We start from the raw sequence: 23,794 nt of genomic DNA on the forward strand, positions 1-23,794 counted from the left end.
ATTCAAATACTAACGAGTGACAAAGTCCTGAAATTCTTTACAATAAAAAGATGCAGGAGGCCAAACATGTCCTTTACAGATTATAGAGATTGCCTTAACTGAACAACCCATATAAATACCCAAATACCCTCTCTCAGATGGCCAATGGTAAACGCGTCTGTGTCCTGGGCAGTGAATATGAACCAATGTTAACTAATCACACATGGATGGAGTGCTTGTGTGGTCCTTTTTTCCTGCAGAGCTATTCATTTGAATTAATCTTACAGGAAAAACAGACAATCTAGAACATGCTGTAAATTTTTATCCAGAGGCCTATGGTCCGTGTGGAAAAATCGCTCATGTGAAGATTCAACTGAATAGGTCAGTGTTCAGTCCAGGTGTTGATTATTCTCAGACCGCACATGGAGAGAAAAACCACCAATGTGAAATTAGCCTAAGGCCTTAGTCACATGTGGTATTTTTGGTTAGTTTGTTGTCCAAAACCAGGACCCAAACAGAACCTGAGCAGATAATTCCATTATACCTTACTTTGGTCAAGGATAAACACCTGCCTTGGATAACAAAACACTGACATGTGAATAAGGTCTAATTGGGAGTATGAACATTACAAAAGGTAGCGCCGTCTCCACGAAGAGCAATTAGGCATTAATATTGCTGGCTTAATCAATCAATCACAGTTTAACCACTTCCCAGCCGGGCCATTTACCCTCTTCCTGACCGAGCCTTTTTTTTTTTTTTTTACAAATCTGGCATGTGTCACATTATGTAGTAATAACTTTGGAACGCTCTTACTTATCCAAACCATTCTGATACTTTTCTTGTGACACATTGTACTTCATGACAGTGATAAATTTGAGTCAATATATTTCACCCTTTATTTATGAAAAAAAATCCCCAAAATTACCCAAATTTTTTTAGAATTCGCAATTTTCTAAATTTTAATGTCACTGTTTTTTAAACAAAGTGATACCTCAAAAACGAGATTTTTGTATTACTTACCAGTAAAATCTCTTTCTCGCTCTTTCCTTGGGGGACACAGAAGACCTTGGGTATAGCTCATCTCCATAGGAGGCGTGACACTAAGTGAAAACTGTTAAGCCCCTCCTCCACAGCTATACCCTCAGCCTGGAGAGAGAGACTGCCAGTTGCGTGTCCAAGCAGTGAGAAAAGGCAAAGTCCAAAAGTGGAACCAACAAGCCAACTACCCAACGGGTAAAACAAACTCGGAAACCGTGCAAAGAAAAAACAAGAATGGGTGGGTGCTGTGTCCCCCAAGGAAAGAGCGAGAAAGAGATTTTACTGGTAAGTAATACAAAAATCTCGTCTTCTCGCCCAGTTTCCTTGGGGGACACAGAAGACCTTGGGACGTTCAATAGCAGTCCAAGAGGGGAGGGACCACAGCACCAAGGCGAAGCACCCGAAGGCATCAAGAAAACACCGTCTGCAGACCAGGCGGCCCAAGGCAGCATACGCCGAAGCCTGAGTATGCCCCCAGTAGAACTCGGTAAGGTGTGCAAGGAAGAAGTGACCGCCCTGCACAAATGAATGGCCGAAACCTAACACCCCCGCCCCAGGAGGCACCGACTGCTCTGATGAAATGAACGGTGACACCGAAAGCAGAACCCTGCCAGTGGTGCGATAACCACAGCAAAAGCCACTCTGAGAAAGCGGAGGAGGCCACCCTGGAGGCCATCAACCTTTGCACTGACCTCCTGGAAACACAAGAGACCGAACGCCGACCGGAGTCGGAGATCTCCAAGTAAACAACTGCAAGGCCCAACAACCTCCCAACGGTAAAGCGTCCGTACCCGGGGATGGGTGGAAAAGGACGAAAGCCTCGTTGATAAGAAGGCAGATACCACCTGCAGAAGGAAGGAAGGAAGGGACAGGACGGAGAACAGCCCTGTCCTGGAAAAGGACAGAAGGCACAGAACACGAAGGGCCGCCAATCAGGCACCCGTCAGACATGATGGCAACAGAAACACAACCGTACAAGACAGAAGGAGTAGGAAGAACTCCTGCAACGGCTCCAAGGGAAAGACTGGAGCGCAGAGAGCTCAGTATGTAGTTCCCAGGGCGGAACCAGGAAACAACAAAAAGGAACCACAGAGCCACTCTGTGGAAGAAGGACATGACAAGGCCCAGGAGGGCCAGGAAACGCTGGAAGGGGAAGGACAGCGCAGACACTTGACACTTCAAGTAACAGAAGTCCCAGTCCCAGGGTCAGGCCGGACTAGCGAAAGACAGAACCAAGGGCGAGAAGGCAGAGTGGGGGAAAGCCCCGCTTCCCACAAAACCCCAGGTAAGAACCCTAAGCCCGACAACCAAACCTGTACTAAACAGTCGGGAGCGAACACTAGCGTGCTCGCAGGAATCACCCAGCAAGCGGGAGAAAACCCAATGGAATCAGGCGCAGACCAGTAACAAGGCCGAAGGATCGGAAACCACGGTCCTGTCGGCCCCCGAACAACATAGCCCCGTATCCGACCGGAGTGGGGGAGCAGAAGGACAGACGGAAGAAACCAGAAGGGTCTGCCCAGCATCCGACAGATGCCCAGACCAGACAGGCCAAGTCCAAGTCGATGTAGCCACCAAAGAAAGGAGTTCTACAGCCCCGTGTGGGAGATCCAAGGACAATCCTGACCGAAGGGCAGTCCTCCCAAGTCACTGAGAAAGTAAGTCCCACAGGACCATACACCCAGAACGGAAAGGCAATCCGCACCCAGCGGGAGGACAAAACGCGGTAGGCCCGGCAAACAGCTAGCACCGCCAGCGAGAACGAGGGAGATGGTACGAGACCGCAAGTAACACCGGAACCATCCAAGCGAACAACCATGCTCACCCCAGAGGAGGGGGGGGGGGGGGGGGGGGGGGGGGGGGCAACGACGGAACAGCCACTGAGGCCTGGCCGGGGCAGCAGCCACATTGGAGCGACAAACCCAGAGCAGAAGCCAAAAAAAACCGAGCCGGCGAGGAAAGGCAGAGCCGAATCCCCTCTACTCTGTGAGACTACCTGTACACCGTCGCAGCAGGCGAATACCCTGAAGAAACCAAGGTGGAGGTCCCAGGACCTGGACAATCAAGCACCCAAGAAGAGTTGGGCGACCTACCCGAGAGGAGCAGTCTGAACCTGGTAGCAACAGACTGGAGCGCAAAGGGTGCCAATAGGAAGGACCCACACCACACTGCATCCGAGAAGAGGAAATGGTAGTAGGCGAGGGAACCGTAGTCCCGCCAGAGCCAACGTAGAGGTCGAGCGGCACTGTAGACAACACTCTCGACCCCGACCGGATGCGTAGGGAAACAATGTCACGAAATGACGAATGGGTACGCATCAAGGAACCCCGAACACTCCCCAGGTGGAAAGGCCAACGAACATGGTGGGTGCCGACAACAACGGGACCCCACCGGAGAATGGGTACCACTCAGCTCAGTGCAGTAGCGAGCCAGCAGAGTCCGTCTACGTACATACAAGATATACATCTGTGAATACATTGAACATCCATTGTTGCGCGTCGGACAACAACACCTTAGGCTCACAAGTGGACAGAACGATCTCCTCAGAGAAGAGTGCAAGCTTGCGACAAGCAAACACACCCCAGAGAGAAAAAAGTATGTCGCAGGAAGAAGGGAGGCATACGTACTAGCAACACTGCAGGCAGCGAGATGGCCAACCCACCCAAGGGAGAAGGCATACACGGCCCAAAACAACGCACAGAGCGCACAGCGTCCCACAGTATCCACGGAAGTGTAAAGTGCAACCTGAAAAGGAGTTATGCACAAGACCAGTACCGGCATGCGAAGGAACGCAAGTAGTCCGCCCGGAAAAAAAGGGGGGGGGGGAAGGTATCTGGCAACTCTGCCGACGGCAAGAGTGCAAAGGCCCTGAAAAGGGGGGGCATGCACCGGAAATCCTAGCAAAAAAAGATTGTGCAATAATCTACCCAACACCGAATTTCGCGAGAGTGCAACTACTCCGCCCATGAAAGGGGAACGTCCAGTACAGCATACACACGGACAGTCGTGAATCTCGTGAGCGTACAAATTTCCGCCCATGGAATGAAGCGGTTATGCACAAGGCCAGCACCATTCCCAAAGGGAGTGCAAGCAGCGCACCCCTGTTAGAGCCATGCTCACGGCCCGCAACGCATTTGGTGAAAGTGCAGTGACCCAAACAAAAAGGGGGGAGGGGGTGCACATGGCCACCATCGCATCCCGTGAGAGTGCCGCGATCCCCTAAGGAGGGGGGGGGGGGGGGGGTTGTGCCCATGGCCAACACTGAATCCGGTGAGAGTGCAATTGTTCCGCCCCAGAAGGGGGACATGCACCTGTCCAGCATTACAACCAGTTAGTGCAGCGTTCCCCTAAGGAAGGGGGGTGTCGTGCCATGGTCAGCACCGATCCGGTGAATGTAGTATTCCACCTATAGAAGGGGGTTATGCACAGGAGAGCGCGAGCATCCGCCATGGATGGGGGTCATGCACCTGGCCGGCAACGTGCTGGCACAATGACACCCAGTCAGTAAAAAAGTGCATGAAAGTCGCCTGAGGAGAAGAGGCATGGCCACGCCGGCAGTAATCCAGCGAGAGTGCGGAACACCGCCCACGGAAGGGGGGCCATGCATATAGCCGGCAGCGGATCTGGTGAGAGTGCAAGCACTCAGGCACGTGGCCAGCAACCTACCGCGAGAAATGCAAACCAATAAGAGTGCAGCCTTCCGCTTATGAAAGGGAGTCATGCACATGGCCGGCAGTAAATCCAGTAAGAGAGCAGTGTTCCGCTTATGGAAGGGGGACGTGCACATGGCCAGCACCACATCTGGCGAGAATTCGGAATTCCTCCTATAGAAGGGTTTCATACACATGGCCGACAGCGAACCCAGCGGGAGTGCAGCGTTCCGCCGAAGGGGGTTACACACATGGCCGGCAGGGAATCCATGGCTAGCCTGCGGCCAGAGAGCGCAGAATTCCACTCAGGAAGGGGTTCATGCCCATGGCCAGCACCATAACTGGAAAGGTGATGTCCTGCCATAGAACGGGCGGAAGAGGGGCGCCTACACTTGGCTAGCGCCGTATCCCGGTAGATGGCAAGGGTCCGCCTAAAGAGGAGACTTGCAGCCGGGGAGCGCGACATGCCGCCTACGGAAGGGGGGCATAGCATGCAGCCAGCACCACTGTATCATGCTGCAGCGTCCTGCGCAGCCATTCCGTTATTTAATAACTCCGCCATGGAAGCCCTTTCTTTTTTTTTTTTTAAAACAGCCACTCTGAGGCAAGAAAGGGCCACCATACAGGGACATAGCCTCGTATAGGCTTATTAGGAAGCCCACCAGAACATAGAGGGGGTCCTCCAGAAGGGAGCCGGCCCTTGGAGATGGCCGGCACCCAACAGGTTAACAAAGATCCGGCCTTGGGGGCGGCGCTGCGATCCCCTGGGGGGCGGAGGACGTGCGGGCGGGAAGAATTCGCGCCGCGAGACGTTCCCGCCCCCTCCAACAGAGGCCGGGATGTTGCGGCCTAGTAGGACCCGAAGCCGGGGCCTAGATTTTTGCGGCGCCCGGCCGGCCAAGAGGCAACGACGGTGAGCCGGGACCTGGAGGGAGCCGGCTGACGCATGTACCAAACGGCCGCGGGTGCCCACCCCGCGGGCCGGCAGAGACAGAGGTCCGGAGTAGCAGGCCAAAGCCTGGGTCAAAGTCTGCGGCACCCGGCCGACCGGAAGCATCAGCAGTCGGCCGGGGCCTGTTGGAGCATCGCGTCCACATGCAGGCCGCGAGGCCCTGCGTCCGGCAGCGTCTGGAGCGGCCCTTTGGCTGTAGCACACCGGTAAGGAGGGAGACCCCGAAGGCCAGCATTGCACCTCCTGCCCTAATGGACATCTGTAGGGAGAGACAGGGGCAGCTAGCGCGGGCCCCCTACTGAACTGCGACCGGCAAGGGGGAGGGACGGCATAACCCCTGTGTTAGGGGCAGCTAGGAGCAGGTCTCTGGCCCTATATTCCTCCACAGCAATGCCACCCTATGGAGGGGCATTGTATTGTCGCCCTGCGGCCACCAATATGGTGGTGGTGTGGGGCTATATAATTATTGGGCAACAGCTAGCCCAGGAGCCAGCGTAGGTCCGCCGGGACCAGCATGGGAGTCCAGCACGCAGGAGGCCGACGTAGGGCTGGAGAAGCCTCTCTCTTACCACAGCCGTCTTCACCCTCGGTCCGTTCCAGCAGGGTCGCCCCTTCAGCTACTGGCACCGTAGTGGCAGGACGCTGGCGAGGGACTTGGCGTGCGGGCGACCCTTGCGCTGGCGGGATGCAGGGGAGCTGGGCTGCCCTGGTCCACCTTTCCTTCTGTGGGGGAGGCAGCAGTGCGGGACACCGACACTGGCGCAGCTCAACCCCGGGAGAACAGAGAGGTCTAGTGCGTCTCTGTTGTCCCTGATGATCTGGAACAAAAAGAAATAAAAAAGTAAAAATCAAAAAAATTAAACAAAGGAGAAAACAGCCCTGCTAGAGCAGGGAGTGTCTTGCCTCCTTGGACACTAAGCAAAAACTGGCAGTCTCTCTCTCCAGGCTGAGGGTATAGCTGTGGAGGAGGGGCTTAACAGTTTTCACTTAGTGTCACGCCTCCTATGGAGATGAGCTATACCCAAGGTCTTCTGTGTCCCCCAAGGAAACTGGGCGAGAAATATGTATTACTTGACGTTCCCCATATGTCTTCTACGTTATGTGGGTATCATTTTGTAAATGTCACCTTTTTTTTTTGGGGATGTTAAAAATTTAAGAATTGCTTCTAAAATTCTAAGAAAATTTCCAAAACCCACTTTTTAAAAAGGACCAGTGCAGGTCTGAAGTCACTTTGTGGGGCTTACATCGTGGAAACCCCCCATTAATGACCCCATTGTAGAAACTACACCCCTCAAGTTACTGAAAAACGAGATTTTTGTATAACTTACCAGTAAAATCTCTTTCTCGCTCTTCCTTGGGGGACACAGGAACTCTTGGGTATAGCTTATCTCCATAGGAGGCGTGACACTAAGTAAAAGACTGTTAAGCCCCTCCTCCAGCAGCTATACCCTCAGCCTGGAGAGAGAGACTTTCAGTTATGTGCCCAAGTAGTGCAAGACAAAGGCAAGGAGTAACCAAACCAATACCAACAAGTCCGAAAAAAAACACCCGAAGGCCAACAAAAAAATAATGGGCGGGCGCTGTGTCCCCCAAGGAAGAGCGAGAAAGAGATTTTACTGGTAAGTTATACAAAAATCTCGTTTTCTCGCCCAATTCCTTGGGGGACACAGGAACTCTTGGGACGTTCAAAAGCAGTCCACAAACAGGGAGGGACCACAATCAAAAGCGAACCAGGCACCGTAAACATTAAGGCACCGCCGCCTGCAAGACCAAGCGGCCCAAAGCAGCATCCGCCGAGGCATAAGTGTTCACCCTGTAAAACTTGGTGAACGTGTGCAAAGAAGACCAGGTGGCCGCCTTGCACAGTTGTTCAGCCGAGGCACGATTACGCTGAGCCCAGGAAGCCCCGACCGCTCTGGTAGAATGAGCGGTAACACCAAAGGGCGGATCCCTGCCCCGAGCACGGTAAGCCTCAACAATAGCCATCTTGAGAAAGCGGGCAACAACCACCTTAGACGCCGCCAGCCCCCTGCGCGGACCCTCCGGAACCACAAACAGAGAATCCGTACGCCGAAAGGGTCTGGTCACATCCAGGTAGATCCTGAGAGCCCGAACAACATCCAGACGGTGAAGCTCCCGCTCCCGGGGATGCGACGGGGTCGGACACAGAGAAGGAAGGACAATATCCTCATTCAGGTGAAAGGCGGACACCACCTTCGGAAGAAAGTCCGGAACAGGACGGAGAACCACCTTGTCCTGGTGAAAAACCAAGAAGGGCTCCACGCAAGAAAGAGCCGCCAACTCAGACACACGCCGAAGAGACGTGATAGCGACGAGAAAGAAAACTTTGCAAGACAACAAGCGAGGGGAAACCTTGCGCAGAGGCTCGAAAGGGGAAGATTGGAGAGCCGCCAACACAATGTTTAGATCCCAAGCAGGAACAGGAGGGCGATAGGGGGGAGCACAATGAGCAACCCCCTGAAGAAAGGTCTTAACCGGACCGAGCGGAGCCAGCGGACGCTGAAAAAGAACCGAAAGAGCCGAAATCTGACCCTTCAGGGTACTGAGACCCAAGCCCAGAACCAGACCAGATTGCAAAAAAGACAAGACCGTAGGAAGGGAAAACCTCAGAGGGGGAGTCCCCAAGGCCTCACAGAAAGCCAAATAGGCCCGCCAGGTACGATAATAAATCCTGGCCGAGGCCGGTTTCCGTGCACGAATCATGGTACGGACCACGTCAGCCGAAAACCCCCGCCGCGTCAGGACCGCGGTTTCAATAGCCACGCCGTCAAACGTAGCGACCCTAAATGCTGGTGGAAGATCGGCCCCTGAGAGAGGAGGTCTTCTCTGAGAGGCAGAGGCAAGGGAGCGTCTGCCAGAAGCAACATAAGGTCGGCGTACCACGGACGACGCGGCCAGTCCGGGGCGATTAGGATTGCTGGCGTGCCTTCCGCCGCAATCTTCCGAAGGACCCGCGGAAGAAGAGGCAGGGGCGGAAACACGTAGAGGAGCGAAAACTCCGTCCAGGGGAGGACGAGCGCGTCCGCGCCGTAAGCGTCCGGATCTTTGGCCCTGGCCACGTAGATGGGAAGTTTGTGGTTGAATCTGGAGGCCATGAGATCCACGTCCGGACGACCCCAACGGAGACAAAGAGACTCGAAGACGTCGGGGTGCAGAGACCACTCCCCCGGGTCGATCGTCGTCCGACTGAGGAAATCCGCCGCCCAATTGTCCACCCCCGGAATGTAAATGGCCGAAAGGGCCGGAACATGAACCTCCGCCCAGCGAAGGATCAGAGACACCTCCCTCATCGCCGCCGCGCTGCGAGTGCCCCCCTGGTGATTTATGTATGCCACAGCCGTGGCATTGTCCGACTGGACCCGAACAGGGCGACCCTGCAGCAACGAAGTCCAGTGTCGGAGTGAGAAAAGAATGGCTCTCAGCTCCAGAACATTGATCGGCAGTCTGGACTCCGACGGAGACCAAGTGCCCTGGACGGACCGGGGAGGAAACACTCCCCCCCAACCCCGCAGACTGGCATCGGTGGTAATCACCAGCCAAGTCAATGGCAGGAAGGACTTCCCCTGAAGAGGGGTCCGCAGCCACCAGAGGAGAGAGGAGCGAACCTGGGGGGAAAGGGGAAAATGCCGATCCAGACTCTCCTGGGACTTGTCCCAAGCGGACAGGATGGCCGTCTGAAAGGTGCGGGAGTGGTACTGCGCGTAAGGAATCGCCTCGAAGCAGGACACCATCTGACCCAGGACCCGCATGCTGAACCGGAAAGAAGGACGGCGGTGGGACAGAAGGCTCCGAACCGACCGATGGAGGAGCAGGCGCTTCTCCAACGGAAGACGAACCACCGCAGAATCGGTATCCAGCAGCATCCCCAGAAAGACCAATTGCCGGGAAGGAACAAGAGAGGATTTGGGTAGGTTGATAACCCAACCAAACTGGCGCAAGGTCTGCAGCGAGAGATCCACGCTGGCTGAAGTCAGTGACAGAGAAGGCGCCTTGATTAGGAGATCGTCCAGATATGGAAGCAGAAAAACTCCCCTGGAGCGAAGTAAGGCGAGGACCGGGGCCAGGACCTTCGTGAAAACACGAGGGGCCGTCGCCAGCCCGAAGGGAAGGGCAACGAACTGGTAGTGTTCGGACCCCACTGCAAAACGCAGAAAGCACTGATGACACCGTGCGATTGGAATGTGAAGGTAGGCGTCCTGGATGTCGATGGAGGCCAGGAACTCCCCCTGTTCCAGAGAGGCCACCACCGACCTGAGAGACTCCATCCGGAACCGCTGAAGACGAAGGAATCGGTTCAGCCGTTTCAGATCCAGAATGGGTCGCACCGAACCCTCCTTCTTGGGGACCACAAAAAGGTTCGAATAGAACCCCTTGAACCTGTCTCCCATAGGAACCGGGATGATGACCCCTTTGTCTAGAAGAGTCCGAACGGCAGCAAAGAAATCGGCCGCCCCTCGGGAATCCCGGGGAACCCGAGAGCGAAAGAACCGAACTGGGGGAAGGGACGCAAGCTCGAGTTTGTATCCGGAAGACACAACCTCGAGAGCCCAGGCGTCGGAGACGTGCGCCTGCCAGAAGTCCCTGAACAGGAGGAGACGTCCCCCCACCCGGGTGGGTGGGGGCGCACCTTCAGGCGGGGGGCTGCTTGGTCGCGGGAGCGCGAGCAGGTTGAGATTTGCGCCAGGAGGGCTGGGTCCGAAAAAAGGGTTTCTTACGCCTGTCCTGGACAGGGTTAGCGGACGGACCAGAGGCGGAGCGAGGAGCGGAAGCCCTACGAGAAGACCTGAAACGGGAGAAGGTGGGACGACCACGAGTGGAGCTCCTAGCCTTGGATTGGGGAAGATGGGTACTCTTCCCCCCCGTGGCTTCCGAGATGATTTCATCCAAACGGGTTCCGAACAAACGAGCACCAGAGAAAGGAAGGCTAGTAAGAGACCGCTTTGACGCGGCGTCCGCCGACCAAACCTTTAACCAAAGCTCTCTCCTAGCCGCCACGGCCAGAGCAGACGAACGGGCAATAAGAGCCCCTGCATCCAGGGATGCTTCACATACAAATTTTCCAGCCTGAACGATAAGTTGAGCCAGGGCACGGAGGTCTTGAATAGGGACGTCAGATTCAAGCTCCAGATCCAGCTGAGATGCCCATTCTGAAACCGCCTTACCCGCCCAAGCGGAAGCAAAGACTGGCCTAAGCGCGGATCCGGAGGCCGAAAAGACACCCTTTGTAAGGGCCTCTATACGACGATCTTCAGTGGATTGTAAGGAAGAACCATCTGCGACGGGAATAGCCGTGCTCTTGGACAAACGGGCCACAGGGGGGTCGACCTTAGGAGGAGACGCCCAGTTTGTGATGCAATCCGCCGGAAACGGATAACAAACATCTAACTTTTTTGGCGGGGTAAACCGTGCATCAGGACGGGCCCAGGCCTTAGAAACCACTGACGAAAAGTCAGCATGGAGAGGAAAAACCGCTGAAGCCTGCTTCTGGCGAAAAAAGGAAACACTGGTTTTCTCAGGATCAGGAGGATCATCGCGAATTTTAAAGGTATCACGGATACTGTTTATGAGGTGGCCCACAGCGGAAGCCAGCTTTGAAGGCAGCGCCGAATCCATATCCCAATCGGAATCAACCAGCTCCCCTTCAGAGGGCAAATCCTGCAAGGAGGAAGGGCCCGACTGAGAACGCACCCTTGGGGGGGATACCGAGGCGTCCGAGGATGACCGGTGATCCGCCCTAGACCGCTTCTGGGATTGGCGGACTCTGGAGGAATCGCCTGCAGAGAGAGACTCAGACGGGTCGGCCAGGACAGCGGACCCGGAGGGCCCAGCAGGGGAATCATCCGGCTGCGACAAGGGCAACACATCTGCAAGTCGGCCCACAACGCTAGTGAGACTAACCACAGCCTGGGAGAGGGATCTAGCCCAGTCAGGGGGATCCGACAGGCCAGGGGGTGACACAACAGACGGCGGACCCTGCGATGGGTCTTTGCAAAGCGAACAATGCGGGTCAGGCTGCCCTTGAGGAAGGGGCGCCTTACATGCGGTGCAGGTATGATACCAGGGTCCCGCAGGCACTAAGGGGTCAGACATGTTGGTGGAAAAAAACTGCGTCCAGGCCAGGGGGCTGCAGTGGAGGAAAGGGTCAACAGTCCTACCAGGTCACAGAGGAGCAGAACGGCAGCGGCAGCAGCAGCAGATCAGCGGCGGCAAGCAGTGGTCCGTTCTGAAGTGAGGATCACAGAATCACGCAGGCACGAGAGGAGGCGGGACCAGTGAGGCGCGGGAAGAAGAACATCCGGCCCCTGACTGAAAACCAGCAGGACGCGGCAACGAAAAAAAAAAAAACTCCGCCCCCCGCCGAACACAATTTCGCGCGCGCGCGCGATTCAATCCGCGCATCCAATCACCACATGTCCCACGCCGCAGCGAAGCGAAAGGCAGGAGCCGAAAAGACAGGGGCCTGTAGAATAGCGGCCCTGCGCGAACGGCGATCACAAGACCCGGCCGCTCCTAACAACCCTCCCATGAGCGCCGCTAGTACTGACAAGTAACATTAAGGCACCGCCGACAGGCCGCCCCAGAGTCGGAGCAACAAGGTCAGCAGAACGGAGTACAGACAGAGCGGAGGGGAGGAAGTCACAAGGAAGGGAGGGAGAGGGAGGGAGGGAGGGGGAGCGGAATGGCTGCACTAGCCACCTCACCATGTGATGTCTTCACCCTCTTGTCCATCCAGCTGGGGCCGCCCCTTCAGCCACTGGCACAGAAGTGACAGTAGCTGGAGAGGGGCTTGCAGGTGGGCGACCCAGGGCTGGCGGGATGCAGGGGAGCAAGAGCTGCCCTGGTCCTCCTTTTCTTCTGTGGGGGAGGCAGCAGGGCGGATAACCGGCCCTGGCGCAGCTCAACCCCGGGAAAACAGAGAAGTCTGCTGCGACTCTGTTGTCCCTGTGAAAAAAAAAAAAAAAAAAAATCAAGTGAAAATAAAATAAAAAAGTAAGAAATCAAAAAATCTTCACAAAGACAACTCTGCAGTGCAGAGGGTGTCTTGCCTCCTTGACACTAAGCAAAAAACTGAAAGTCTCTCTCTCCAGGCTGAGGGTATAGCTGCTGGAGGAGGGGCTTAACAGTCTTTTACTTAGTGTCACGCCTCCTATGGAGATAAGCTATACCCAAGAGTTCCTGTGTCCCCCAAGGAATTGGGCGAGAAACTAATTTTACAAACTTTGGCTGTTAACCTTCGATGTGTTAAAAAAAAAAATATAATGGATTCAAATGGAAAATCTGCCCAAAAAGTGAAATTTTGAATTTTAATTTCCATTTTTCTTTAATTCTTGTGGAGCGCCCAAATTAAAGAATTAAAGAAAAATGGAGATTAAATTTCTAAATGTCACTTTTTTTGAAGATTTCCATTTCAATCCATTTTTTTCTTTAAACACATCGAAGGTTAACAGCCAAACAAAACTCAATATTTATTATCCGATTCTGCGTTTTACATAAACATCCCACATGTGGTCGTAAACTGTAAGGGCACACAGCAGGGTGCAGAAGAAAAGGAGCACCATATGGCTTTTGCAAGTCAAATTTTGCTGAACCGGTTTTTAGATACCATGTCCCAGTTAAAGCCTGATGCACCCTTAGGCCCCTTGCAGACCAGCGTGTCCGGATGCGTCCCGGTGCATTGCGGCAAACCCGCGCAAGTAGGAACGCAACTGGAGTCAGTTTTGACTGCGATTGCATTCCAATGTTCAGTTTTTATCGTGCGGATGCAATGTGTTTTGCACGCGCGTGATAAAAAAAACTGACTGTGGTACCCAGACCCGAACTTCTTCACAGAAGTTCAGGTTTGGGTTAGTTGTAGTGTAGATTGCTATTATTTCCCCTTTATAACCATGTTATAAGGGGAAATAATACATTCTGAATACAGAATGCCAAGTAAAATAGGGCTGGAGGGGTTAAAAATAAATAAAAAATGTTTAACTCACCCTAATCCACTTGTTCGCGCAGCCGGCATCTCTTCTGTCTTCATCTGTGAGCAATAGGACCTTTGATGATGTCACTACGCTCATGACATTGCTAAGGTGATGGATCATGTAACGGACCATGTGATGAACGTAGTGACATCAAAAGGTCCTATTGCTCACAGATGAAGACAGAAGAGATGCCAGCGGCGCGAACAAGTGTATTAAGGAGAGTTACATTTTTATTTTATTTTTTTTAACCCCTCCAGCCCTATTTTACTTAGCATTCTGTATTCAGAATGCTATTATTCCATGTTATAAGGGAAAATAATAATGATCGGGTCCCGATCGTCACCTAGCAACAGTGCGTGAAAATCGCACCGCATCCGCACTTGCTTGCGGATGCTTGCGATTTTCACGCAACCCCATTCATTTCTATGGGGCCTGCGTTTCCTGAAAAACGCACAAAGAGGACCATGCTGCGATTTTCACGCAACGCACAAGTGATACACATGAAAAATCCCCGCTAGTGTGCACAACCCCATAGAAATGAATGTGTCAGGATTCAGTACGGGTGCAATGAGTTCACCTCATGCATTGCACCCGCGCGGAATACTCGCCCGTGTGAAAGGGGCCTTAAAGTAGAAACTTCCCAAAAAAGTTACCAATTTTGGAAACTAGGGGATAAGGTGCCAGTTTAATTGGTAGTATTTTGGGGTACATATGATTTTAATTTGCTATATATTACATTTTTTTTGAGAGGCAAGGTTGGCACTGTTTTTATTTTTTACAACATTCATCTGACAGGGTAGATCATGCGCTATTATTATAGAGCAGATTGTTACAGATGCAATGATATCAAATAGGTCTACTTTGTTTCAGTTTTGCATAAAACATAAAAAAAAAAAAAGAAGAATTATGTTTGTGTCTCCATTTTCTGAACTCAATATTTTTTTTTATTTTTCTGCCAATCATCTTGTGCAGGGGCTTGTTTTTTTTTGCAGGAAGAATTGATGGTTTTATTCGTACCATATTTCGGTACATATGATTTTTTGATCATTCATTATAAAACTTTATGGGGCAAGGTGACGAAAAAATTGGTTGTTTTAGCACAGTTTTTATTTATTTTTACAGCGTTCACCTACAAGGTTAGGCCATGTGAAATTTTTATAGAGCAGGTCATTACAGACATGGCAATACCTAATATGTACACTTTTTCTCATTTAAGTTTTACACAATAGCATTTTTTAAACCCAAAAAAATGTTGTTTTAGTGTCTCTATAGTCTGAGCGCCATAGCTTTTTTTTTTCTTTTTGACCAATTGTCTTAGTTAGGGTCTCATTTTTTGCAGGATGAGGTGACCGATGATTGGTACTATTTTGGGGGGCATACGCCTTTTTGATCGCTTGCTTGGCACCATTTTTTTTAGAGCTGGTTGTTACGGACGCAGCGATGCCCATTATGTATATTTTTTTTTTATTATTTCACTAATACAATAATAGCATTTTTGAAACAAAAAAAATTTATGTTTTAATGTCTCCATGTTCTGAGAGCTATAGTTTTTGTTTCGTTTTTAAGCGATTTTCTTATAATGGGGCTCATTTTTTGCGGGAAGAGGTGACTTATTGGTACCATTTTGTGGCACATACGCCTTTTTGATCACTTGGTGTTGCAATTTTTTGTGATGCAAGGTGACAAAAATGTCTGACTTTTTTTTGTGTTTATCAGACAGGGTGGATCATGCGATATATTTATAGAGCCGATTGTCACGGACGCGGCAATACCAAATATGTCAATATTTTTTTATTACTTAATTGGGGATTTGTTGTTTTACATGAGAAACCTTATTTTATAAAAACACTTTATTTTTTTATTTCACACTTTGCATACAAGACCTCTGGGGGACATTTATCGCCATTTTTTTTCTTTTCACTGATTTCTCCTGTAACTGGGGCTTACATAGCAACCCCAGTTACATGGGAACTACAGCCCCTAGAGAAGCTGCACAGCCTCAGTGCAGGTCTGATCGTGGTCTATGGAAGACCCAACAGCTCCTGCACTCTCCCGACCCCTGGGCCAGGACAGGAAGCACACAGCGCTTGTTCAGCACTGTGTATGCATCGATCTACAAGGCAGGGACACCTGGGAACTGTCCATGCCTTCTCTCTGGGGTGGCCTGCTGTCACTGACAGCGGACCCCTGACACAGAAGCTGCAGGATTAGCGTGCAGATGCGATCTCTGAATGGACGTTTCAGAACGTCCATTCAGAGATAAACAACCACTACCCGGATGTTTATAGTCAACGAGCAGATCTGAAGTGGTTAAGCAGCCAGGGTACCTTGCTTTAAAGAGGATTTACACTGGACTATTATCAGGACAATAAATGGGAACAAACATTCATACAAATGCTTGTTTCCAATAATCAGATGTGTAAAAGGTGTAGCAGATCATTCAATAAAATTAGCAAAATGCTCATTCATCGAGTAAAACCATAGTTTTTGCAGCATATTAAATTGTTTCTGGGCAGCAGAAGTATTCGCCTGTCCCCATATAATTGAGGTGATTGCTGCATGTAAATGCAGCTCTTCACCTCCAATGACAAGTACGTAGCTATCGTGAATTAACAGTTCCTTCCTAATAACGGCCTGCTCCATCGGCGAGTGCAAATTAAGAGGTTGTCCAGCTACATTTAAAAGTGATATGTAAGAGTTACATTACAGGAAATATAGCATTGTATACATTAGCATTAGAACTATAAGCTACCTCATGCATTTTTCCAAGACTTCCCGAACAAACTGGGGTTTAGGCCTATCCAAGTCCTGTGAAACACAATCTGCCCTGAAATACAAAGATTGTAATAATCAGCAATATTTAAATTTCAAGAGCATACAATATTAAAAAAGGAATTGTTTACACCGGCGGTGTAATCTGAAGATGTCCTATGGTTTAACTTATGTTTTTTTTTATGATAAATACATTTATAAAATAACTTTTGTCTAATTTCCCACGTCAATATGTATGTTTAAAGAAGACCCGTCATGTTACAGAGCAGATTAATGTATAGTTCTGTCTTTTACAGGCTAGGGCAGCATTAAAGCCTGCCCATTAGTGTGGGTGGTCAACAGGAACTCTGCTAGGCTGATGCCACCTAGCAGAGACCCGGTACATCATCGAATCTGCCTAAAAAGCCCTTGCCCTGTGCGATTCAGAACAGGACAAGGGAGAGCATTGGAGCGTGAAATGCTCTGCTGCTCATCTCAGAGGGGCTGCCTGGGTGAAGCAGGGCATATGTCCTGGTTCAGCTTTGACCTCAAACAACCCCTTTAATACAAGGCACTTACCTCGTCAATTTGTCCATATTAATACATTAGTAAGTCTTGTATTAACTTTCTCTACATGATAAACGCAATTGCGGACAAGAATAGGACATGTTCTATTTTTTTTCGGGAACTGAATTGCGGACCCGGAAGTGTGGATCTGCAATTCCGGATCCGGGCAGCACATCGTGCTGCCCCATAGAAATGAATGGGTCCGCAATTCCGTTCCACAGTATGCGGAACGAAATTGCGGACGTGTGAATGGACCCTTAGCGTGAAAGATTTGCTACCATAACTATATATGCATTCTGCTTGTCAACTGTATGATTAGATCTATAAAGGACAGATCATTTTTTATTGTAAAGCACTTACCAATCTTCCCAATTCCATCTAAACTGAAAGTTACTAAGGTGGTGGGAAAACCAATTTACGAACCTGGAAGAGAAGTAAAAGTTACATATTACTTATAAAAAACATTTCAAAATGGTCAGCAAATTCACATTTAACTCAAGCAGGTTTACAGAACTAATACAGCAGTACACTTCTTTATTGCTGTAACACTACTCAAAAGCGGTCAGAATATAAGACATAAAATCAGCTGCAGAAATTATAAAACAACCACCCTTACCCCCCTACAAAATCTCCTGCCGCTCCAGCGCCAACACTACTTTGGCACATGATTGCTGCAGTCAGTCATTAGCCTCCGTGGTAATCCTACCATGTGACCACTGGGGGGTCAATTATTGGCTGCAGTAGTCACAGCTGAGACCACTGGCTGCAGTAGACCACTGAAGCAGTGGGGGTTAACCCCTTCCTGACACATTTTTCATGTTTACTACTCCCTGGCTTCCATGAGCCATAACTTTTTATTTTTCTGTTCACATAGGCGAAAGAGGTATTTTCTAATGGCATCACTTAATATTCCATATGATGTAGTGGCAAAATGATTTATTTTTTAATAAAATCTAAATGGAGAGGAATTGGAAGAAAAGTGCAATTCCTCTACCGTTTGGGTTTCATTTATAGAGCTTTCCCTAGGTGGTAAAACTGACCCGTTCCCTTCATTCTGGGGGTCAGTACGATTACAGCAATACCACATTTTTATAGTTATACTATGGCTTATAAAACCAATAAACTTTTTATACTTTCATCTACAGAGCTGTGTAAGGGCTCACTTATGGATACCATTTTGTGGCATTTATGAATTTTTGATCACTTTTTATTCAATTTTTTGGGGAAGGTGAACAGACTAAAAATGGCAAGTCAGCCATTTTAATTTTTTTCCCTGGCATCATGCTGTTCACCACACTGGATAAATACTTTAATATTTTAATAGCTTGGGCATTTTCAGATGTGGCGATACCAAAGGTCTTTATTTTTTTCACAGTTTATTTTTATTTGTAAAATAGGGTGACAGTTTTTTTGTTTTTTTTTAAGCCCCCTAGGGTGCTTCAAACATGCAATCATTAGACCGCTTATACCATACACTGCAATGTTTGTCCATCACAGATATTGAGAAAATTACCATCTTTCTATTAAGCCCTGCCACAGACAGGGCTCGATAGAAATTGCGGCAGGCCTTGGAGCCTTCAGAGGGCCACAGGCTGCCAAAGCAACCAAAAGGCTCCCACAATTTTATCTCAAGGAGGGCAGTCATCAATAAAAACCTGCCTGTGCTGGAGTGAGATGCACATAGTTTATTAGGGGGCAGATGTACATCTCTGCCCCTCTGTGTGCCAGAAACTGAAATCTACGTCAGCTAGGGGTGGTGTAGATCTGAGCTATAACTCACGTCAGTTTCTGGTGGAAGTTATAGTAAATACAGTGGACAGTGAAAGCCCGGCTCCCTTTACTAAGCCCCACCTTGAAAAGTGGCAAACTTAAAAAGTTGCAAATATGTTGTGCTCCATAATATGTGACTTTTTAAAGCTATAATGGATTTTTCTAAAACAAAATGTGTGAAATACCGAATTGTGACAGTTGCAACAAATTTTAGAAGAATTCACATTAATAAATGAGTCAGTTAAACATATTTCATAGTTCAATAATTGCACACTTCTGTGCTAAGAGATTAGGAGTGTATTACCTGTCAATACAAGTTACATTCATTGTATCCAAGCGAGTGTACAACATTTCAGTAGCTTGGGCAAGCTGTTTTGATCATTAAGGAATTTGGACAATAAGCCATTTGCAAAATAAAGCATATTACAAAAGTCAAATCTTGAGCACAAATGCACAGCACAGTTGGTCTACGATACATATTCTCTAAATATTTGGCACATTTATGCGATAAGCTGACAAGATATGAACCCAAGTATATACAAGAAATATCTATAAAAGACTCCGACAACTGCACTTTAAAAGGATACCACTTGCGGCAAGGATCCTGGTTGTAGCTTGCAAAGCTCAATTAACAATGTTGTGTACATGACATCTATATGTGGTGGAACTGGAATCTGAAACAACTGTCCAAAGATCACCTACAGCAAGAAATAAAAGTAAGGTGTACATTAGAACAAATGCACATTGAACTGACTGCTATACACAGGGTTACATTGTCTTTTTGTAGCTTTTTATATCCCAACCTATATAACTTGTCAATGCTGAAAGTAAATTAAAAATGTAAAAAAAATTATAATATATATATAAAAGTTTCTTCCAAAAGGACATACCTCCACAATATGATAGTTCAAAGGGATCTTATTCTTTCCAGGGTAGCTGAGAAGCTGTGCAGCACTAAAGGAAAAACAAAGTCTTGTTAGAAAAGAGCCACAAAAGAATTTTCACCATTATGTCAGAATTAAAAGGGGTGATCTTATCTCAGACAATGGGGACAAATCGCTAGGATATGCCCCTATCGTCTGATGGGTGCGGGTTCCACACCCATCTCCGAAACAGAGCCCCGCAAAATGGTGGCTGGAGGACTCCGGTCCGGCCAACCACCAAGCGCTCTCTCCATAGAGGTGAATAGGAGCCCACTGCTCCCATTTATTTCTATGGGTCGATAGAAATAGAGCCAGTGCTCTGCTATTTTCGGCGGCCCCAATGAATAGAGGGTGGCTGCGCATGCACAATGCATCCTCCACCACTTTCAGGGCTCTGTTCTCGATGTAGGTGGTGTAGTCCCAATGGAGGGACCCGCAACTGTCAGACAATGGGGGCATATCCTAGCAATATCCCCTCATTGTCTGAGAGGAGACAACACCTTTAAAGGCAATTGCCCCCATTTTGTGTCTGGTTTTAAGAGATTAATACCCAGCTACTATCAGTTGGTAAGTCATAGGACCCGATTTCTCACAGACCAGTGGCACATGCCAGTCTATGATGACCCTGTGCTCGCCATGAGTTAGAGACAGAATCTGGCAGTTCATGCGCCTTTATGGATCTCTATGCCAGCCTCTGGCTGGTATAGATTTCAGTGTTTTTTTACACCAGAAAACTGGAGTAAAAGATGACAAAACAAATGTGGTTGGCCCACTGACCCGGACCCTCCCTTACCATGCCCCCTTTTCAGAAAAGTGGCAAAGGCTGTGGAAAAGTGGCACTTAGCAAAACTTTTGTGCAAGTGGTGTTTAAAAAGTTGCAAACATGCACTTTTTCACTCCAGAAAACTAGTGGAACGAAAATTTGTCAGCAATTTCTATGATCGAGCCAACACCAGTTTAGACAATATTAACGGACATGTTAGATTATTGTTGACTTCACAGAAATTAGGTTTGCCCCAATGATGACACTGTCATTAGTCTAGCTAATCTCAGAGTGATCTTTCTTTTTTACTTTGCGAGAAAGGTTTGCTGTGGCAGTGCCAAGACCGCACACAGGGTATTGATTTCTCTTTTTGGCATGCCTTTCCAATGTATAAATGTTGAGTTTTGAGTAACACAAGGATCGCTAACTTTAAAAATAAATAAAGTCAGCAGGCTATGACGACTTCTCTGCCCTCATTCTAGGGATCAGTGGGGGTCTCAGCACTCTCGATGACACATCAAAAGTTTTTTTGGAAACTTAGTGACCTTTTAAGGCTAGTTTCAGAAGAGCATGTACTGTGTGGAAATCACGCTCCGGGTGTGAGCACGATTCCATGTTATGGACACTGCTTGTTTCTCAGGAGCGCATGGCATTAAATGGATTTATAATGCTATGCATCTCTGCATGACCTTACTTCTACAGAATTAGGCCTCATGCACATGACCGTTGTTTTATTCTGTGTCCGTTGCTCCGTTTTTTGCGGTTTTCTGCAGACCCATTGATTTTCAATGGGTCCGTGGAAAACTCGGATAATGCACCGTTTGCCATCCGCGTCCGTGATTCCAGTCCGTCAAAAAAAAAATATAACCTGTCCTATTATTTTCGCGGAACACGATTTGCGGCCCCATTCAAGTCAATGTGACCGCAAAAAAAGCAGAGGCACACAAGATTGTCATCCGCGTCCGTTTTTTTTTTTATCATTTGCATGACAAACTTGACTTAGACTTTTTTTTTTTACTTTCCTTTATGTCTGGCTATTCTCTAAAAATAAAGGAAGACACACGGAACAACGGAACCCCATTTTGCGGAACGGAACACAACGGTCGTGTGCATGAGGCCTTATACTGCCATAATGCTTTCAGTATAATTCAGCAGATACAGGATTAGAAATCATTATATTGTCAAAACGAGCAGTGTTCAAAACAGGATATCACGCTCACACAGAGCATGATCTCCGCACAGGACAAGCTAGTTTGAAAGAGCCCTTAAACTGATGTGAAGGCCGTTGCCTTGACTATAACAGGCTTATAAGAAAACATTTTTTCATTCTTTTCAATGCAGTTTACAAAAAGAAAGCAGATGTTTAACTGACTGCTGTGGGCAACAAAAAGGTCACTTTTCTGTGGAACAGCTTTGATTCTTAGCTCAATAAGTCTAATGGATTCTCCGATACCGTATCCATTTTATCAGGTAGTAGGCTGCAAGCCACCATAAAGCTGGTGTCACACTACATATTTTGTGGCATGTATAAAAAAAAAAAAATTAAGAAAAAAGCAGCCATAAAAAATTGGTGTATTTGTCTTTACATGCATTTTGGGGAGTGGCTTTTTTAGTCAATGTTTTTCTGGCATTTTTCCTCCTACAGCAGTCTATGGGAAAACATTAAAAAAATAAAAATAAAAAAGTTTAAGCCAAAATCAGAAGTAGGTTGGAATGGAACGAAAAATATAATGCACATCTGACTTTAGCCAAAAAAAAAAAAAAAAAAAAACTGCATAAAAATGGCTACAGAAAGATGGATTTATGTGACACTGCCCATAAAGTTTAAAAAAAAAACAAAAAAAAAAAACACTATTACGATACTTTTTCTAGTTAATATAATACCCATTTGGAAATCTTGCAATGTAGACAGGACACTAGGAGGATGCTTTTGATTAGCAAAGTGTTTAATGACAAAGAAAAAAAAAGCGTTGAGAAGGCCCTTATAGCAGCGCTCAACTTACAGGTAAAAGAGAATCAGGCATGTTGCATAACTAACCAATACACAGTAAATGGCAGGTTACATCCCTGGCCTCAGCTATAAAACCCAGCATCAGAGATGCAAAAAAATTAAATAAAAAAAAATTGATTTTTGTTAAACATACCAGTAAACTCTCTCTCGCTCTTCATTTGGGGACACCGGAACCGTGGGTATAGCTATGTCCTCTAGGAGGCATTGACACTAGGTAAAAGCTGTTATAGCTTCCAGGGGAGGAGCTACCACCTCCAGCCTGGAGAGAGAGCTTCAGTTTGTGTACAAGCAGTAGGAGAAGCAAGCCAACCAACGAAAAAACATGGAACACCAACCATGCCAAGGACCCAACTGGGTTCTAACCAGAACAGCCACAAATGTGGCCAAACAACAATACTGGGTGGGTGCTGTGTCCCCCAATAAAGATCGAGAAAGATTTTACTGGCAAGTTTTACAAAAAAAAAAAAAAAAAATTGTCGCCCATATTCATTGGGGGACACAGGAACCGTGGGACGTCTAAAAAGCAGTCCACAGGGAGGGAGGAAAAAAATAAAATAAAAAATAAAAATAAAAACACAGACCCATGGAAGCAAGCGTCTCTGCAGGCATCTAAGAAACTGCCACCTGCAAGACCATGCGGCCCAAGGCAGCGTCCGCCGATGCATAAGTATGATAAGTATGCACCTGGTAAAATTTTGTGAACGTGTGTAAGGAGGACCAAGTAGCCGCCTTAAACAACTGTGCAGCCGAAGCGCGATTCCTCCGAGCACAAGATGCGCCCACCACTCTGGTGGAGTGAGCCGTGACACCGAAGGGCGGAACCCTGCCCCGGTATGCCTCCGCAATTGCAGCCCGAATCCAATGTGCGATTGCCACCTTGGAGGCCGCCAATCCCTTGCGAGGACCCTCCGGAATGACAAAAAGGGAGTCCGTACACCGGAAGGGAAGAACTAAGGGCCAGACCAAGGTCCAACCCAGATTGTAGAAAGGACAGGACCGTGGGGAGAGAAAAACGAAGTGGGGGAATGTTCCAGCTTTCACAGAAACCCAGGAAGGAACTCCAGGTCCTGTAATAGATCCTGGACGATGCAGGCTTCCTGGCCTGAATCATAGTGCGGATGCCATCCGCCGACAACCCTCTTTGCGTCAGAATGGCGGATTCAATAGCCACACGTCAAACGAAGAGACCTTAAATGCTGAAGGAATGCCGGTCCCTGCGAAAGAAGGTTGTCTCTGAGTGGCAGTGACCAAGGGACGTCTCCTATAAGGAGACAGAGGTCGGCGTACCATGTGCGACGGGGCCAATCTAGGGCTACTAGGATCGTCGGAATGCCCTACATCATGATTTTCCCTAGAACCCTGGGTAGGAGGGGGGAAACACGTAAAGGAGGGAGAACCCCTG

At 48.6% G+C, this 23,794-nt stretch overlaps 1 protein-coding gene across 1 annotated transcript in view; it reads right to left on the reverse strand.

The window, feature by feature from the left end:
• The window catches only part of NCBP1 (nuclear cap binding protein subunit 1), a 92,547-nt gene that overhangs the window by 23,259 nt on the left and 45,494 nt on the right, over window positions 1-23,794 (reverse strand). Inside the window, exons 10-14 of the mRNA XM_044271306.1 lie at window positions 19,586-19,649; window positions 19,283-19,393; window positions 19,000-19,064; window positions 17,286-17,348; window positions 16,360-16,434 (exon numbers count right to left, since the gene is read on the reverse strand). Coding sequence (XP_044127241.1) covers window positions 16,360-16,434; window positions 17,286-17,348; window positions 19,000-19,064; window positions 19,283-19,393; window positions 19,586-19,649 — 378 coding nt within the window. The remainder of the gene's footprint in view (window positions 1-16,359; window positions 16,435-17,285; window positions 17,349-18,999; window positions 19,065-19,282; window positions 19,394-19,585; window positions 19,650-23,794) is intronic.

Source organism: Bufo gargarizans, chromosome 1, assembly GCF_014858855.1.
Source record: "Bufo gargarizans isolate SCDJY-AF-19 chromosome 1, ASM1485885v1, whole genome shotgun sequence".
In the NCBI taxonomy this organism is placed as follows: Eukaryota; Metazoa; Chordata; class Amphibia; order Anura; family Bufonidae; genus Bufo; species Bufo gargarizans.